Here is an 18702-nt window from a genome sequence, read left to right as displayed (position 1 = left end):
GGAGAGTAGGTTGTGGTGAGAGCATTGTGAATAGAGAGGTTCAGGGAGTATCGAGTAGTACGGAAGCAGATTAGGGACAATTTTGATGGAGGAAATACAGTAATTTTGGGCAAATCAAGAATGAAGTCAAAATTTTGAAAATGAACTCAAAATACAATATTGTGATAAAGTCAAAGGTCTGCTAATGAAGTCAAATCTAAGGAAGCCGATGAGGGCCAATTCACCATATGACAATAAACAGCAGATCATGGTTGTCTACAAAATGCTGTGTATCAATGAACAATACTTCATAGTTGGGTTTAATAATGATAGATTGTTGTCGTATATGGTGAATTTGCCCTATCAAAGGTGGCCGGATACTGGGTAGAGTAATAATGAGAAACATTAACAATGCACAATACAATAAAGATTTCAGGATTTCTTTTTATGTCCCTCACATATTTACAGCTGCACTGACTTACACTCAAGAAAACAAACACGTGCTGAACTCAGTATCAACAATTCACAGAGAGTTTGATGTATCTCCATCACATATCAAGTCTTCAGATGAACTCCAGGTAAATAGATGGAGGTCCACCTGTCCTGTTGCCATCATCTGTTTCTGGGAGCAGGCCTGGCAGGTCTGTGGGCCTGGTTTGGTCCGATGTATTTTAATGGAGTGTACGTTGGTCTCTCAATCACTTCCATCCCCATGTACGGCTGCAGAACTTGGGGAACGCGCACTGTTCCCTCCTGAGCAAATGGAAGCAAACCAATCATTATAAAGATATTATTATAAACATATAGAAAGTATTTAGCGTTTTCTACAAGGACAGCTGGCTCACGTCTGCCAAATAATAGCAAGGCTTTTGCTATTGGTCCAGACCCGGACCTCAGACAATCCTGAATATAGTTCCGGCACTTCCTGTGCGCATGCGTCCACATGCGCAGTAAGTCGTGTCTTTCTAGCTATAGTTTCATCAGTTTTATTTTAGCCCGAACCCAAACTCTATCCCTATCCCTAACCCAGGAAATACCCTAAAATGTTTTTTTTTGTATATATATTTTTAAAGGTGGAATGTGCTGTGTTAAATATGTTCAAATAAAAAAATATATGTCAGAAGTGGGATTTGAACCCACATCAGCAGAAGGAAACATCCTTAAATCTTGCACCTTGGACCACTCAGCTATTCTAACATGGTGCTGACATAGGCACGTTACGTTTATCTAGAAAAGGTCCGGCAGTGACACAATTGCGCATGCGCACAGGAAGTGTCGCAATAACAGTCAGATTTGTCTGAGGTTCAGGTTCGGAACTATAGACACTTTGTAATAACAATGTGCCACCATCACACATGTGATGTTTAAGTTTAGTCAAGTGTGATTTCATTAGCAATCATTCTACTCCTGGATATCCTAATGTTAATGTGCTGTTACTATGACAACAGAAACTACAAAGGAGCCCTAGCCTGTATGAAATTTGAGTAGGTTGTGAAAAAGCTTAGAAATATAATTTGTGCTTTGTTCTATAATTTATGCTTTTTTTTCCTGTGAGATTGAGGACAAATGTCACTGAATGCACCGTTGACTTTAACGGTCAGAAGAGAGGAACTGTTATTGGTGACAAAGAATATTATAGTAAATAAATAAGAACAAAAATATCATTGAAAGCAGCTTTTTATGAGGTGTTCCCCAGCCCCCCAACACACTGCCAATACACTACATAGCAAAATAGTTATTACCTTAAAAACTATTGATAATGAAACTTGGCAATGGATGTGAGCAGCTAAAAATATTCCACTATGATGAATAAATGTGTGAGACTGGTGAAGGGGGAAAATCCTGAAAAAAGGACAGAGTTTGCTCACGTGTTGCGTTTATAGGTCATGTGCAGCGTTGCATGCAGACAGTGGAGATCTAAAGAAAACTAACTTTAATTGTGCTGCTGAACGACTGCAAGACAAACATTATTTGTTTACGAATGAATGCTTGCTTTGTTGTAAAGAGGTGCGTGACCAGGCCTTTTATTGCAGTTTGCATGTCCATTCATACAAGTATGCTACGCTTTGCTGGATCCTGTAAAATCTCTGATCCTGACGTCCATCTCACTGCACTACAGTCTTACTTTGGTCTGGTGAGTCTCCAGGATAGCGATAATAGTCCTGGGAATAGCACAGGCTGTTGCGTTCACCTAAAAAACAGCATTTGTTATGTAGGTGGTGTAATTTAAAGCATCAGGAGACGCTGCAGCAGTGGCTGTGCTGGGTCTTACTGTGTGGGCGTACTGCAGGCTGCCATCAGCTCTCTCATACAGGATGTTGAGGCGTCTGCTCTGGTAGTCTGTGCAGTTTGACCCACTGGAGATCTAAGGATAGGAACACTCTGTGATCAATCATTTCTAGGAAGCAGTGCATTACAGATCAGTTTTACTTCTGTTGCTTCCTAATAGTTTGAATTATTAAATGGTGATGAGGTAGGCGGGGCTTAGGAGGACCTGACCTCTCCATAGCTGTTCCTTCCAGGCATCCAGGCTTCAATGTCATATTTTCTGTGCGCCGGAAGACCCAGTTCCTGTGTGGGCATGTCCAGCACTCTGTGGAGACACCAGCACAATGGATCAACTAAAAACCAGGGCCCGGTTTTCAAAAGATTTAATCGGGATGGAACTGATCGGGATTTGGTAATCCTTTTTTTCGCTATCCATGATCATGTAATCCGTCTTACTTTTGAGCAGGTTTTTCAAAGCAACATCAGACTGGATCAACCTGATCTGGATACAAACTTTTCAGGATCAGCAAATCTGGATAACCAGAGCTCCTCTTTGATTGAAGAAGGCGCTTCAAGCCTTTGGAGACCCTGACCAACCTCCTGCATTCTGCCAGAACCAGAACCAGAACCAGCAAACTGGACGTGCAACAAGGGACGCTATAGTTAGACACTATTTCTGATTTGGATTTGTTTTGGATTTCAAAAACTAGTGAGGCCATTGCTTTATGATCCTGTTTGATCATTGCATGCATCACTATAAAATAATCTAAAATCAAAACAACAATATCTTTGATTGCGATTAATTTACATCAGTTAATTACAGAATTAAATATATTATTTGTGGTCAATATTGACAGCTGTGTGGGGAATTATTTTATTTCATTTATTTATTTATTCAGTTTATTTCCGACATGGTTACATTCACTTTTTTTTTTTTTTTTTACATTTTTATTTATTTTTTTTGCTTATCTGGGTCCCGTCCCCTGTTTTACCATCGCAAATTTACATGGGTTTACATGTCTCTCTGGTCAAACATTCTTGAGTTGTTCTGAACAGTCCTTTTTTGTGTATTCTCATCTGTAGTCAGTATTGTCTTGTTTTTATTCCTCTTCCTCTCTATCGTTGTTCGTGTTGGCCTTGTTCCCTGCCAGACGTTGTTAGCATTCCTCCAGTTCAAGAATAGTTCCTCTTTCGAAGGTGTTTGGAAGTTTTTTTCCCTTTTCATCCATAATGTCACCACTCGGGAATGTCTCTTTTGGACACACAAGTTTGCAGCTTGTTTTGTCTCTACATGAAGGTTAATCCAGCTGTTGTTAGTTCTATTGGCAGTGTTGTATTTTCCACTGTTAGATTTAACTTGTATAAACACATTATTATATCTTAGTTCATAAGCAAGGTAGTAATTTCATTGTATTATATCTTAGTTCATAAGCAAGGTAGTAATTTCATTGTACAGGAAAACGTGTTTCTAACTGCACATATGACAATAAACACTTTGAATTTAAATTTAATGTAATCCTTAATCACCCCACCACCTAGCAATTGAAATGAATAAATGACAGACCTTTTTTACTCTTGGTTTCCACATTTAATTCAGTCTCCATAAAATAATCACAGTGAGTTTTGTTTCCAGTGTTTATATAGATCTGGGTCCATATCCATGATTACCATCAGTAATGTTGTTGTTTAGGTGGATCCTTCGTATTTTCCCAAGTCTTCCATCGTTTTGATGAGGATTGGTTTTCCATTCTCTTCTCCCAGTAGTGTGATATAAATCCTGCAGTTTCTTGTCCACGTCCTCACAATTTTTCCTCCTTTTTTTATTTGGCCTGCCTTCCATGCAATGCTTGCATTTTGTTTCGTCAGGTTTTCATTGATGTACACCTTCGTCCCCTTGAGTTTATTTCCTTGCTTCAGTAGTTGTCCTTTGAATTTCATATTCGTGAAGGTTATTTTTACAGCTCTGTTATCATTTTTCTTTGGCAGGAGATGGCAGGAGTTGATGTTGTCAGGGTTCAGGACAATGTCCTTCGACTCCAGGTAGTCAATGACCTGTTGTTCAATCGATTTTGTTTCTTCGTCACTCGCGTAACTCCTGGGTTTTATCTTTAGGCCTGTGATGATGACATCTTTCTCTCTCTCCTTTTGTTCCAGCTGTTCAACCCTGGCGTTCAACAATTTATGAGGCCAAACTTTTTCTACTTTGCTGTAGGCCGATACTCTAAGGCTGAATACGTTATAGCCTATCTAATCACTGTAGGCTGATGGATCAAATGAAACCTGATCAATACATTTGATATCTTGTAGGCCATAGTGAATGATCCAAATATAGTCCAGTAGTGTCATGTGACTAAAACGTGTTTCACTTCATATGAAAGCTGACATCGGTGTATTTGTGTACGTTTATTTTACAGCTAATGACATGACTGTTACCTAATCTTGATCTTGGACAGAGGATATAAATTATTCATTATTACCATGCTATCATAGTTCAACCTTCAACGATCCAGAATTTAAACAACACTTTGTGTTTGTGAATAATAAAGCCTCATTTGTCCAGTGACGCTGCAGTTACAATGATTGTCAAAGCAGAACGGGGTAGAGGGTTTTGATTTGTGTGTGTGTGTGTGTGTGTGTGTGTGTGTGTGTGTGTGTGTGTGTGTGTGTGTGTGTGTGTGTGTGTGTGTGTGCGCGCGCGCACATCACAAACCATTGCCCACTTATTCACAAAAACAATAAATGTTAGGCTTCTTAAACCAGAACAAAAGGTTTGTGTTCACATGTTCCCCACACAACCTGTCCATCAACTGACAATTGCCCACACACCAGAGAACAATAATTCTTACTTTCAAATACACAAAGAAAGTCTATGAAATCTCCAATCTGATCAAAATACAAAACGTTAGAGGGGCTGCTTTACACACTTTAGGAAACACTGCACTAGGAGGAGGTGAAGGTTTGTGTTTCTGAACTTCAGAAGTTAGAACTGTTTAACAGAGGAAGATGAACTCATGATGAAGGGCTGCAGCCCTGCAGGATCACAGTTCATAAATAGTACATACTGTATATATATAGAGAGAGAGCGTAGTATAGAACTTAAAAAAATAAAACCTCCATAGTGAAAAAATATATGAGCAAAAAAAGCAATGTATTGATGTGCTCTTAACTGTCAGAGAAAGAACAGGAAGCACCTTGATTTTTGCATCAGGACTTTTCAAACTGGGTATTAACAGATGTACAACCAAGAAGACCACAAGACATAATCATAGAATAAAATAAAGAATAGAATAAAGAATAGAATAAAGAATAGAATGAAGAATAGAATAAAGAATAGAATAAAATAAAGAATAGAATAAAGAATAGAATAAAGAATAGAATAGACCTTTATTGATCCCCAGAAAAAAAATTCACATTTGCAGCAGCACAGTATAAGAATAACGAAAATAAATACTAACATAGGATAATAGTGCAAAATGTAGGACATATATTAGATTGGGGGAGGGGTAGTTGTCGGTGTGGTTTAGGGGTGTGAAAAAAAAAAATCGATTTCACAATATATCGCAATTTTTTGGGTGTCAATTTTAAATCTTTTTTTTTTTAAGAGATTTATTTATTTTCTGATATTTAATTAATATTTTTGTATATTTGTGCAAGATTTCAGTGGTTACAATGCTTTCAATGTGTTGCAATGGTTACTTGATGCATTTGATTTTATGATGGCAGTGTGTAATGTCTGCAATATTTATGTATGCACAGGCATTTTATTTTTATATAATCTGTTCAGATCAGTGTTTAAACTGACACAATAGGATAAATTATTTTTTCTTATTTTTGTGCATTATCAGTAATTCAGGGTGACTTATCTTTAATGTTCTCACTTATAGTTGTTACAATGCTGTCATTATGTTGTCATGGTTACTTTGAGACTTCTACACAGTAGTGTCAGTGAAAAGAAGCTTGTTGCACTTTATTTTATGATGGCAGTGTGTAACACTGCATTTTCTTTTCTTCAGTGAAAATGTGTAAAAACAATAACAATAAATAATAAATAGGATGTTTTGAAGCAAAAAGTTTTGACTGAATTTATCCTCTGAATGATCTATATCTTCCGATGAACATATACAGCAACTTGATTTTTCGTGATAATATCATATCGTGACCCAAGTATCGTGATATGTATCGTATTGCAACATCCTTGCCAATACTCATCCCTCATGTGGTTACAGTTCTTATTGTAGACAGTGGTGTTGAACAGTTCGATGGTTGTGGGAACAAATGAACGCCTAAAGCGCTCCGTCGTTTATATAGTAAAGGATTGTGTGATTTACTGACCTGTAGTGAAGTTCTAACGCTGAAAATATTTCTTTTTGCAAAGAAACAAAGTCCTCCAGCAGCTGTGTGCTTTCCTCTCCGGTCTCATCTGCTGTCACTCCAAACATCTCCACCTGAACAAAGACGCAACACACACCTCTAATAATGATTCTACAAAACCATTACAGATGGGTAACGCTCAGTTCAAATGTGCAGTTTATCATAAATATTCTGTGTTACTGAGAGTAGGACCTTATTGAAGTGATGGACCCGATACAGTCCCCAGGTCTCCCTGCCTGTGTCCGTCTCTGCTCTGTAGCAGGTGCTGCTGCACACTGACCTGCAGGGAGCAACAAGCATGGGTCAGGATCTAAGTGCAAACACACACATGTATATACGTGTATATATATATATATACTGTATATACACGCAGTAGACATAAAAAGTCTCCACACCCCTGTTCAAATGCCAGGTTTTTGTGATGTAAAAAAAAATTACACCATGATAAATAATTTCACAACTTTTTTCCACCTTTAATGTGACCTTTAGCTTGTACAATGCAATTAAAAAACAATCTGAAACCTTTAAAAGGGAAAAATAAAAAATAAAACACTTAAGAGAACCTGGTTGCATAAACATGCACACCCTTAAACTAATACTTTGTTGCAGCACCTTTGGCTTTTATTACAGCACTCAGTCTTTTTGGGTAAGAGTCTATCAGTGTGGCACATCTTGATGAGGCAATATTTGCCCACTCTTCTTTACTAAACTGCTCCAAATCTGACAGATTGCGAGGGCATCTCGTGTGCACAGCCCTCTTCAGATCACCCCACAGATGTTCAATGGGATTCAGGTCTGGACTCTGGCTGGGCCATTCCAAAACCTCAGCCTTGTTCTGGTGAAGCCATTCTTTAGTTGACGTGGCTGTGTGCTTACGGTCATTGTTGTGTTGAAAGATAACGTTCCTCTTCATCTTGTGTTTTGTGCCACAACTGCCTGGTATTTGGAAATGTTCATAATTCCCTCCACCCTGACTAAGGCACTTGTTCCTGGCAGCTGAAGAAAAACAGCACCAAAGTATGATGCTGCTACCACCATGCTTCACTGAAGGTATGGTGTTCTTTTGGTGATGATCACTGTTGTTGTTGCGCCAAATACAACTTTTAGAATTATGGCCAAAAAGTTCAACCTTGGTTTCATGGAACCATCACACGGCTTGGATGTTGTTCTTTGTTAGATAAAGCTTCCGTCTTGCCACCCTACCCCATAGCCCAGACATATGAAGAAGACAGAGATTGTTGTCACATGTACTACACAGCCAGTACTTGACAGAAATTCCTGCAGCTCCTTCATGTAGCTGTCGGCCTCTTGGCAGCCTCCCTGACCACTTTTCTTCTCGTCTTGTCATCAATTTTGGACGGACGTATTGTTTTTGGTAAAGTCACTGTTGTGCCATATTTTCTCCAATTGATGATGACTGTCTTCACTGTGTTCCGTTTTTTTTTTTTTTTTTTTACTAAAAGGTTTCAGTTTGTTTTTCAATTGCATTGTCCAGGTTATAGGTCTCATTAAAGGTGGAAAAAGTTGTGAAATTATTTATCTTGGTGTAATTTTTTACATCACAAAAACCTGGTTTGAACAGGGGTGTATACTTTTTATATCCACTGTACATATGATTGTGTTCCTAACCTCACAGGCAGGTCCTTCCAGTTTACTGCATGATCCATGAAATAACCTGAGGATCATAGAGAGACACTTTATGTCAATCAGTTTTAACATTTAATCAGTAGGGCTTACTAGCTGGAATTTTAGTTTTCACTTGTGGGAATTACATTTTGACATGTCAAAACGCTAATTTTAGATATTTGAAAAATAACTTTGACATGTTACAAATATATTTTCACATGTAACAATTAAATTTTGACTAGTTTGACTAAAATGTATTTACAGATATCAGTAATTCCTTTTTCACATTTAAGAATAACAATTCTAGAGATCTTCAATTTCAATTTCCACATTGCAACTAGTCAAAATTATAGTATGAATATGTGGCCTTGGAATTGTAACATGTCAAAATTGAATTGTTGATATTTGAAATTAAATTTCAATGGAAGTCAACTAGAAATAATTGATTTGTAGATATCAATAATTAGAATGGCAACTAGTCTAAATTACATTTTGGATATGTGGACTTGGAATTACAACATGTCAACATTGATTTATCGATATCTACAATTACAAGTACTGCTACTTATTAAATGTTAAAACGGCTTGCCATACACACTTTGATGACTCAAGTTCAAAATCCTGCCCCTTAAACGCATTTAAGAGGATGTGGCACATTAAAATGTGACAGACTTGTTATAATAAATAAATGTAACAGTAAATATCTATGATAATGTAAGGCTGTGGGATGCAGTGAGTTATGGGATGAAAAAAAAAAAATTAAACATTAAGCTTCACCTGCAACCCCAACTTCTCCTGTCCCAGCCAGGTTAAGGTCTGTGAAGCGGGTTGGGTCCAGGGAGTAGACCTGAGAGCGATGAGCATTGGGCTGCATCCCACATCCCTCCTGAGGGTGAATCAGAAATGTAAGGACAACGGACACGCACGCACACATGCACGTGGCTCAAGTACCCCCTTTCTCTTATTTCTGAATCCAATTACCAAGACCGACCCTTGTATTTTCAGTTCATGCTCTAATCAAGATTATGTTGTCTGCTTTTGTGTCATTTTGTGTGTTTTGTTGTTGTTTGTTCTTTTTATTATTCAGTATATTATGTCATTTGTATGTTTCTCTGTCATTTTTGTGTATTTTGTGGTGATCTTGTGTGTATTTTTCTCTCATTTAGTGTGTCTCTGTTGTCGTTCTGTGCGTTGCTGGTAATAGTAAGTATTTTTCTCTCTTAATGCATGTGTTTTTGGTGTCATTTTGTTGTCGATTGTCTGTTCTTTTTAACATTCAGTATATTTTTGTCCTTTTTTGTTTTTGTTTGTAATATTTAGAATGATTTTCATTTTTAACTGAAAATAAATTTATTCAGAGCTGAGGGTTGGTCTGGCCTGTAATATAACCTCTAAGACAAAAGGACGCCAGCAGGCAATGAGAGAAAACGTTTCATCCTAGCTTTTAGTTACTTACAAAATAATCAGTGGGCTGAAGCCGTTTCAGAGATTAAACTGTTGTTCTCTCATTTGGTTGTGAAATGAAACAAGTGAAATGAGAGGATTTGAGTTTGTGTGGAATCGTCATAAATCAAACTGTCATTTGGCTTCATCAAATTCATTCAAAAAGCAACATACTGTAAACTAATAATATCTTTATCTAATGAGGTCAGTACTGTTACTTACAAACACTGCCCCCTTCAGCATGTCAGGCACAACCATGGGAACGAAGCCCTGAAGGATTTATCAGAAAAAGCAACATTTAAAGTTTGGACAAAAAATATTTGTAGGGAAATTTACAAATAGACGTAACATGTTACCATAGTAATACGTACCCGCTGTTGGAGTTTGTCCAGTGCAAAGTTCTGCAGAGCAGTTTGAAGTCTGGCCCCCGCTCCCCTCAGATAGTACGACCTGTGTCCTGAAACATGTGCCAGATGTCTGTAGAGGGCGACAGGGACCACGAGAAAGACCTGATTCATTAGGGCAGGGGTGTCAAAGTCCTTTTAGTTCAGGGGTCAAATACAGAGCAGTTTGATCAAATACAGAGCAGTTTGATCTCAAGTTGCCCACAGATTTTATGTGGGAAAACGAGAAATTTCAACATTATTGTGCTGTAGTTTACACGTCTACGTATAAATAAAATACATAACATGTAAGAAACCGACAATATCCAAGCAATAAGTGATAAATATCAGTCCCAACAGGATCCTCACTTTAAATTTCCTTGATTTTGTGACAAATTTCTATTTAATTAAGAGAAATAAAGTGTCATAATTTGAGGAAAATTGAAGGATTTTGTAAGAAGAAGAGTTTTTTTCGCAGTTTCACATCAAAAATGGCTGTCCTCGTGTGACATAGGGACCGGGAGTGGTGAGTTTCATTTACACCCTAGGTTCCCAAAGTGGGGTACGCAAACTGTCATAGGGGTACGTGGAAAAAGATAATTAAAAACAGCCTGACGACATTGGAAACTAGAATATTTCTAATCCAGTTTATTCCTAGAGCACATTAAACAACAAACAAGGTTACTGTATATGTTCAATCAACAAATGTTTGGTAGATGTATTTTTCCAAAAATAAAGGAGATTGTTTCTCTTGCCAGTAAGCTACTGTACTTAATTAAACAAATCAAGTTATAATTCTAATTAAGATGTTTAATTGTGTGCTTACAGATTATTTTTCTTTAATTATATATTATTTCTCAACAGGATAACTAAACTTCAGAGACAATTACCTGTAGGGCTGCACTGTATATGACATTACATCATTAAGTTTTTTAAATGTGCAGGAGTTGGGGTACAAGGCTTCAGGTTAAATGTCTGAAGGGGTACGAGACTGTGAAAAGTTTGGGAACCACTGATTTACACAATGATTCATGTTTTCTCTGTAATTTTCACTTTCTCCTGCGGATCTGATTGGATGACCTGAATATGCAGTTATTCACTGACAACAGCCTTTAATGCACTCACGCTGAGTTCATATTCTAATTCTAAACAAAAATGAACATCTTTCTAATGAGCCACTTCATTCTACACCTTAGAATTAATTTGCTTATTTATTGTCGTGCAATAAATCCACTAGGAGAAGTTCACTTTTAGCTTTTTATGGGACAGTTTATGCCAACAATGTTGTCATAAAAAAACAAGGTGAGTGCTCAAAAGACTGTAGTAATATATTGTTGGAAAAAAAAAAAAAAAACATTGATGGCTGAAAATCGTTACAAAACCTACTGAAAAAACGACAGCGTGTGGTTTCTTTTTTGTATTTTAAGACCGCTAATAAAATTGTGAGCACGACACTGACCCCATGGTTACTAGCGGTACTGCTTCATTTAGTCTGAAGCCTGGTCAAAATGTGTGAAAAATACAAAAGAGAAAGCGTCCTGAGTAAACAGACAGCACAGTCAGTATCCCTACATACATAGGGATTAGGGTTGTGTCCCGATGCGATATCAGGTTAAAATGCATGCAACCAAGGTTGGTTAATAATAAATGGGTCAGTTTTTCTCATACCTACTATTGCCGGTTATTGTTCTCTGTTAGAATATTGTTGTTGTGCTTTACTGCTACCCGTCCTGTACTTTTTGTTTTACTTTGTTGTGTACGGGTATATTTAAAGTTCAATAAATGTTAAGAGTTCTATTGGTGTATCTAGTTTAATTTCTAATATACAAATTTATATCATATGAGTGTTTCAATTGTCTTTCATAATCAATGTGCTTTAAAAAAAAAAAAAAAAAAGTATATTGGCCTCAAATATCGGCTTTAGATATCGGCTGAAATTTGTTTTTAAAAATCGGCATTGACCTTTGAAAATCTCATGTCATTCGACCTCTAGACTTGCTGCTTTTAAAAGGATTCCGAATGGACTAGGATTTGGCGACATTTCTCATGGACAGGTAATAAACATGCTTTAATAACTTATGATTCTAACAACAAATGTGTAGTTTTTGTAGTTATGTGACTTTATGTTTTGCAATGAGCATGCACAAATGTAGAGGCGTAGCTTCTGATAGATTGGCAGGGGAGGAAGTAGAGCTGTTGAGGGCGGGACATGGACAAATTCTCTCAGAAATTCCGAATAGCAGCTTTAAGTAGAATGCTAACAGATGGTGTAGATTAACATCCAGAGTCTTCCTCACCTCTGCCTGATGAGCCCCAGCTCCTCCCCGAGCTCCACGTGTCCTCTGGGTTTAAAATCAAACTCTACAGCAGAGTAACAGGCACAGTCTCACCTTTTCTGTTTTTTTTTTTTTTTTTAAATCACAACACATCCATCACCTGGTTTCTGTCCGATGTGCTCCACCACTCTGGCCTGGCTCTCGTCTCCAACGGGCTGAAAACAAAAGGACAACTCATTATTTCACATCTGTGCAGGCTACCGCGGACACGCCATTAGTCTCACCACATCAGGGTGGGAGGTGTTGGGCAGCAGCAGAGCTCGACTGTAGTGCTCCTCTTCCAGCTCCGTCTCTCTGGGGTAGAGCTGGTTCAGCCTGTTGCGGATCTCACGGCCTTTCTGCAGAACCTGAGTGTATTCTGGGAGCTGGAAGGACACACAGTGTAAACTCAGAGGGATTCACAGAGAAAAAAGAGTGTCAGGTCAATTACATCAAAACAGGGATCTAAAACTACCACTCTGACCCTTTCCAGTGTTTAAGGAAAAATTGCAATTCTCCCAGAGAAACCCTTCTAATTATAGCAGCGAGGGCCGATAATTTTATATCAGATAAAGACATAATACAGGCATCATAGATCAATAAATCAAAGATCATTTACAAGGAAAAAAGATGTAAAAGGTAGAAATTGCCATTCAAATGTTTGTTATGATCTCCACTGTAAACACTTGGGGTGCATCCGAATAGTCCCTCCTATCTCCTTTCCTATCCACTGTTCCTTAACCCCTGGAAGTGTTTAAGTGGTGGCCAATATAAGGAGCATTCCAATTCTCTAAAAGCTAAGGAAAGGAGGCTCAATGCTTCGTTTATAACCTCTATAAAAAGGAGTCAAGTAAAAATGTCTTTATTAAAAATAGTGTTATATTAGTCATTATTACTATATAACAATAAAGTGATTTTGTTATAAATTTGGAAAAAGATGATTATCTTTACTTAATGATGTTTGAACTAGCCTAAATGAGTTAATAACAAATGTTTGAAAAATGTTAATACATGATTTGGATGTTTGGACTCACGCTGGCCAGGGTTTTCTTATCCTTTTTGCTCTGTGGAGGAAAGATACACTTCAGCATATGACATGTTTCTTTACAACATGTGACCAACAAAACGCATTTTTTTTAGAAAACATGACAGAAATCCATATTTAGTTTAATGAGCTGCTTTGAGAAACTCACGACCAGTGCTTTGACTGTTTCACTGATCTTCCTCTTCTCCTCCTCCTGCTCAGAGATCTCTGACCTCACAGCCTGGAGCTCCTGCCACACACAAACCTACAGCAAACAAACAAACAAAGACACGCACACACACACACGCGCACAGGAAAGGAAAGTTGAGTTCAGGCTAGGGATGGGAATTGACTCACACACATAACTTTGCTAATACTGTTTGTGGGTGAATTTGCTCATCAACGTGTTGACAAGAGAACAATCCAAAGCTCATCACAGATGGTGCAAGAATGTGTTTGGTTATTACTAAATTATATTTACTTTATGGAAAAAAATACATAAACCTCACCAATGCACTGGATTTACCACGTTGGTTATTTTCTACTAGAAAAATATAAGTTCTTATTCAGTGATGCAGAATAAGACAAGTAAAATGCTGTCAAGTTTTAAAAGATCTACTTTCCTGTATGTATACTGTATAATAAGAACCTACTCGGGCTGAACGATTTAGGAAATTAATCTAATAGCAATTTTTTCCACAATATTGCGATTGCAGTTTAATATCAAGGGCCTCTTGTCATGTATTTTTCAATAAACACAAGCAATAAATCAATCTGTTTCACAATAAACCATTTCAGATTTATTTAAACTTTAAATAAATATAAAATATAAATGTTAAAGCACAGATTACAACAATAAAGCAAACAAATCTGTGGCTTTACCTCTTCAACATCTAACTAACTTCACATTTCATGAAACATGTAAACATGTGGACTGCACTTCTTAAACACTCTCTGAACTTAACAGGACAGTACAAGACAGGACAAGGAAAATAATAATAATAATAATAATTCAAATTAAAATTGCAGCCTTTGCAATTAGAAAATTGTGTTTTATGATATTGCGATATCGCAAATGCAATTAATCATTCAGAACTGAGTGACTGTGGCTTCAAACAGGGTTGGAGTCAATTACATTTTTCATTTACAAATCATTACAACTTTAATTATCCATGTTCAATTACAACTCAATTATGGTTAAGGTGAATGGAAATTTTTACAATTAAAATTACTGTTTTTCCCCTGAAAGTCAATTACAAATGTGTTCTCAATTACTAAAGTTCAATTACAATAAATCACAATTAGGAGCCTGAAATAAATAAGCCCATAAAACTGAACCTCCTCTTGTGTTAGCTTTGTTAGCATATCTCATGTAAACAGGTCAGTTTTGACCCCTGTCTTAAATCAGCCATAAAATACACAAGAAATATGATTCATCATTCAATTTGTTTTTCATCTCTTGTTTTCCTCGTTAGGCTTCCTTATCCATAAAAACATTGGTATTAATATTTTTGCTGAGTCAGAGACTTTTTCGGTTAAAAATGGTAAAATGATCCACAAGAGAACCGACAGGTAGTGACAAAACTTGATCTGTAACATATTTTAATATTTGTTAATATATTAAAATATTATATAACAATTATAACATGGTTCCACAGGTTTGCCTTTAATTCAATTGTAAAAGACAGTTTTTATAGAATTCCCATGCCAATTACAAATGCAATTATTTAAATTCAATTACAATTCAATAATGATTACAACACCAACTGATTTTGTCAATTACAACTACATAATAACTGTAATTAAATGTTAATTATGCGATTACAATTATAACTGACCCCAACCCAAAATTATACCTGTGTTATGATCAGTGGTTACTGTTGTTTTCAAGAAGTTAACCGCTTTAAATTTGCCCTGATAAATTCAGGACGTTGTACAGCCCTCCGCAGCAGCCGTCTGCACTGAAGTGGGAGGGAGCATGGAGCCTCTGCTCTACAGACAGTGAAGGACGAGAGATTTGTCGCTTGAAGTCGCATAAAAAAATTCAGATTTTTCAACTTTGAGCGATGAGGTCGAGCGCTATCCAGTTGCTCAAATTACATGTCACGTCGCTTAAGGGAGATAACTTGAGGTCGCGTCATTTACATTGATTTTAATGTAATCGAGTTGCTTCAGTCACTTCAGTCGCGTTCGGTGTGAAGGCTGAACGATTAAACTTAATCGCATCAATATTGAGGTTTTCACTACTGCGATAACGCAACCTCAGATGCTGAGGTTTTTTCTTCCGTCTCCATTATTTGAGTGATATATATGTTCACCAATCAGAAATGCCGAGAACCACCTTCCTGGGCTGCTGGCCAATCAGAGATGGTTACATGACACAGGCTTGTATGCGCTACAGCGAGTCTCAGTTACTCCTCAGTTAAGTGCGCCAACAACAACTACACTAGGGCCCTATAAAATCCAAATTAACAGAATAAAGGAATCAACCAATGAAAACGGAACCTACCGTTGAACGCGGAAATGGGGAAATGTTTCATGACATAAATAATTAAAAAGGAGCAGTCAGAATAATCCATGTCAGTACAATTTATACAGTATATATATTTTATATCAAATTTTTATTATTGACATTATAGTTGCACGATACCCACGATACCCCACGGTGCCAAATTGTAACGGTTCCTACTACACTAGAAATTCTACACAACGGTACTACCGTGGATTAAGATACTACCACTGCCAGTTTCCGCTACACAGCAGCTGCCTCTACTCTCCTCCTGGCTTCTCACTGTACAGTCTAAACTCATTGCACGCTATTTTCTTGAAAACAAACCAACATGGCAACCGAACTCCACAGCTGCTGAATGATTGGCTCTTTGCCTGTTACTGGTGATGTCCGGAAATATGATAGGCTGTGACCGCACGCTGGGTCCGCCTGTCTGTAGCTGATTGGCTGTTTGTGTGTTTCTACACCGGCATGAAGGAACTGAAGACAGCTCTGCTTTGATAGAAACTCGCTTCAAAGCTACTGTGTATCAGCAATGGCAAAGGGAGTGGGAGAATGAGTCTAGAGGGAGGCATTATTTTAAGTGTCAACCTTGTGTGCAGGGCACTAGACTCCTGTGGGCAACTTGCCGATCAAATCAAGTTAAGACAACCAGATTAAGACTGGGGCATTGTGGACTAGCTGCATATTTAAATCGAATAGGCAAACATCCGGATGGATTATGTCAGTGTGGTCAACTTGAGACTATTTCCCATGTTCTATTGGCCTGTGGATGTTATTCTGTTGAAAGGGGAACGTTATTTAAAGAACTTTCAACTCTTGGGCTGACAGTGTTTTCAATAAAGTCAATATTTGCACCAAGAACAGAGTCGATTTTAATAGATAAGGCAGTCGTGAGGTATCTTCAATCTTCCAACCTCTATTTGAGAATCTAAAATGGAGTGACTCTAAGTGAACAGAAGAGGGCAGCATTACGCTTCTTTTAGTGTACAGCCTGCCGGAAACCATTAGAAGAAGAAGAAGAAGAAACTCGCTTCAAAACAAACAACAAGCGCCTGGACGCGTGCACGGCTTACAGTCACAAACACGAGACAACACATGGCAGAAGCACCGGGCCCGAACGGCGAGTCTGCCGTGGCGTTGTCGTCCGTGGCATCACTAATTTTGCTCAAAAAACCAAACTCCAAAAGTCCCATTAGGAACTATTTAGGCTTTAAACGAGGCAGAGACGGTAAAACAATAGGCGATCCACTGTGCAGGCGCTGTCACCAGCTGTAGGAGCCAAAGGAGGAAACACTTTTTGTTTGTTTTTAGTTTTCCGTACGGACTCAGAGCGTTCTTTTTTTAATTTTTATTTACAGAGATTTTTACAATGTACAAACAATATTTACAAATTATATACATACAAAGGAGGGGTTACATCCAATCTCATAAACACCAGTGACGTCACCCAGAAAATGCATACTAATATAGATTCCTCAATAAATCAGTTCCTGTTTATTGTATTTTATCCTCTATGGTTTATTATGTTGGAGAAGAAGCATTATTGTCAAAAAGATTTTTTTTTTTTTTAAAGACAGTGGATTTATTATTCTAAGTTGATTATTTATATTAGTTAAACATGAATTGATGTGCAAAGGAAACTGAATGGTTATTTTTTTTAATTTCCACCATATAAATTCTAACTTACTATTTTTTATTGCTTATACGCTTTTGTTAATGTAATCTTATCATGCACCAAACAACACTATAAGTAATTAAGTATTTCTAACTTGTACAAATACGTTGCAGTTTATAAAATTAATAATAATAATTAAAAAGGCTTAAGTATCGCAGTAATACCAGGAACTGTGATACTTTGTCTGGTGTAGTGTCGTGGTAGTAAATTTTCTGAAAATTTCTATAAAAAAAAACAACCCCCGGAATTTAAAAAAATTAATGTAGAAAACACAGAATTTGGAGAAAAAATAAATAAAACGGAAGTTGGAAAAAATAAATAAAACATATGCATTTAAATGTTTAAACTATTTTTAAAAATCGTAAATCGAATCGCAATATCTGTCAGAAAATTTAGTTTTTTGTCAAAATCGTGCAGCGCTACCGCTGATAAACACTTACAATCTTCCGGACATCGTCGCTCCTCAGCGCTCCTTTCCTGCTCTCCACGTTAACTATGACTTTGTCGGTCTCCTCACAAACCCTCCGCATATCCAGCTCTGGTTTATCGCTGTAGCCGTCACGGCCGTGCTCGTATAAACTGCTCCGGGCTCTGTGTGAAATACTCTGCACTAACACAGACTTGGGCCGTGAAAAGTGCCTGGAGGAGGTTTTAAAAGAGGCCAAAGCGACAGAGCAGACTCTGACAGCCATGGTCCTGTAGGTCGCCATGTTTGATTCATAACTGCTGCTGCTGCGTTTGGAACAACTGGAAATAGTTGCAGTTTATACTGAACTCTTTATAATACACTTGTAAATTTGAGTTAATATATTTTAGTTAATCGCATTCTGGTTTGATTTATTCATTTAACCTTTATTCAACCTGGAAGTTTATTTTGAAATAAAAATTAAAACTATTTTTAAATAATAATAATAATCATACATTATTATTATTATTATTATTATTATTATTATTATTATTATTATTATTATTATTATTAAAAGCAGATGTGCATTTCTGTTGTTGGGGTCAAAATGTGGACTTATTTACATGGCAAGATAAAGAGCAGTTTGAATGTATTTCAGCTCAAAATAATTGTACAAAAAGAGACTCCTTAAACAATATGA

The 18702-nt window shown here is 37.2% G+C and overlaps 1 protein-coding gene across 1 annotated transcript; it reads right to left on the bottom strand.

The window, feature by feature from the left end:
* Positions 1-434: 434 nt before the first annotated feature.
* sars2 (seryl-tRNA synthetase 2, mitochondrial) lies at positions 435-18320 on the bottom strand. Its single transcript, XM_028464547.1, has 16 exons — positions 18037-18320; positions 13579-13674; positions 13420-13449; positions 12631-12771; positions 12507-12561; positions 12368-12431; positions 10059-10164; positions 9910-9957; positions 9022-9130; positions 8248-8293; positions 6811-6898; positions 6580-6692; positions 2479-2572; positions 2252-2344; positions 2105-2170; positions 435-732 (listed from the first exon to the last, which is right to left on the bottom strand). The coding sequence occupies exons 1-16, from the start codon at positions 18304-18306 to the stop codon at positions 592-594; spliced, it is 1560 nt and encodes a 519-aa protein (XP_028320348.1). The 5' UTR covers positions 18307-18320; the 3' UTR covers positions 435-591.
* Between the last annotated feature and the right edge of the window lie 382 nt (positions 18321-18702).

This window comes from Gouania willdenowi, chromosome 13 (genome assembly GCF_900634775.1).
Source record: "Gouania willdenowi chromosome 13, fGouWil2.1, whole genome shotgun sequence".
In the NCBI taxonomy this organism is placed as follows: domain Eukaryota; kingdom Metazoa; phylum Chordata; class Actinopteri; order Blenniiformes; family Gobiesocidae; genus Gouania; species Gouania willdenowi.
The sequence above is the reverse complement of the archived record's forward strand: the minus strand, read 5'-3'. Positions and strand labels throughout refer to the sequence as shown.

What these genes read in the sequence shown, in the direction of transcription:
- sars2 (XM_028464547.1), bottom strand. Translation starts at nt 18,306, where the DNA reads ATGGCGACCTACAGGACCATGGCTGTCAGAGTCTGCTCTGTCGCTTTG. An exon ending in TGGACAAACTCCAACAGCGG is followed by an intron (nt 9,958 to 10,058) that starts GTACGTATTACT and finishes TAAATCCTTCAG; the next exon opens with GGCTTCGTTCCCATGGTTGT. An exon ending in GAAGGAACAGCTATGGAGAG is followed by an intron (nt 2,345 to 2,478) that starts GTCAGGTCCTCC and finishes TCCTATCCTTAG; the next exon opens with ATCTCCAGTGGGTCAAACTG.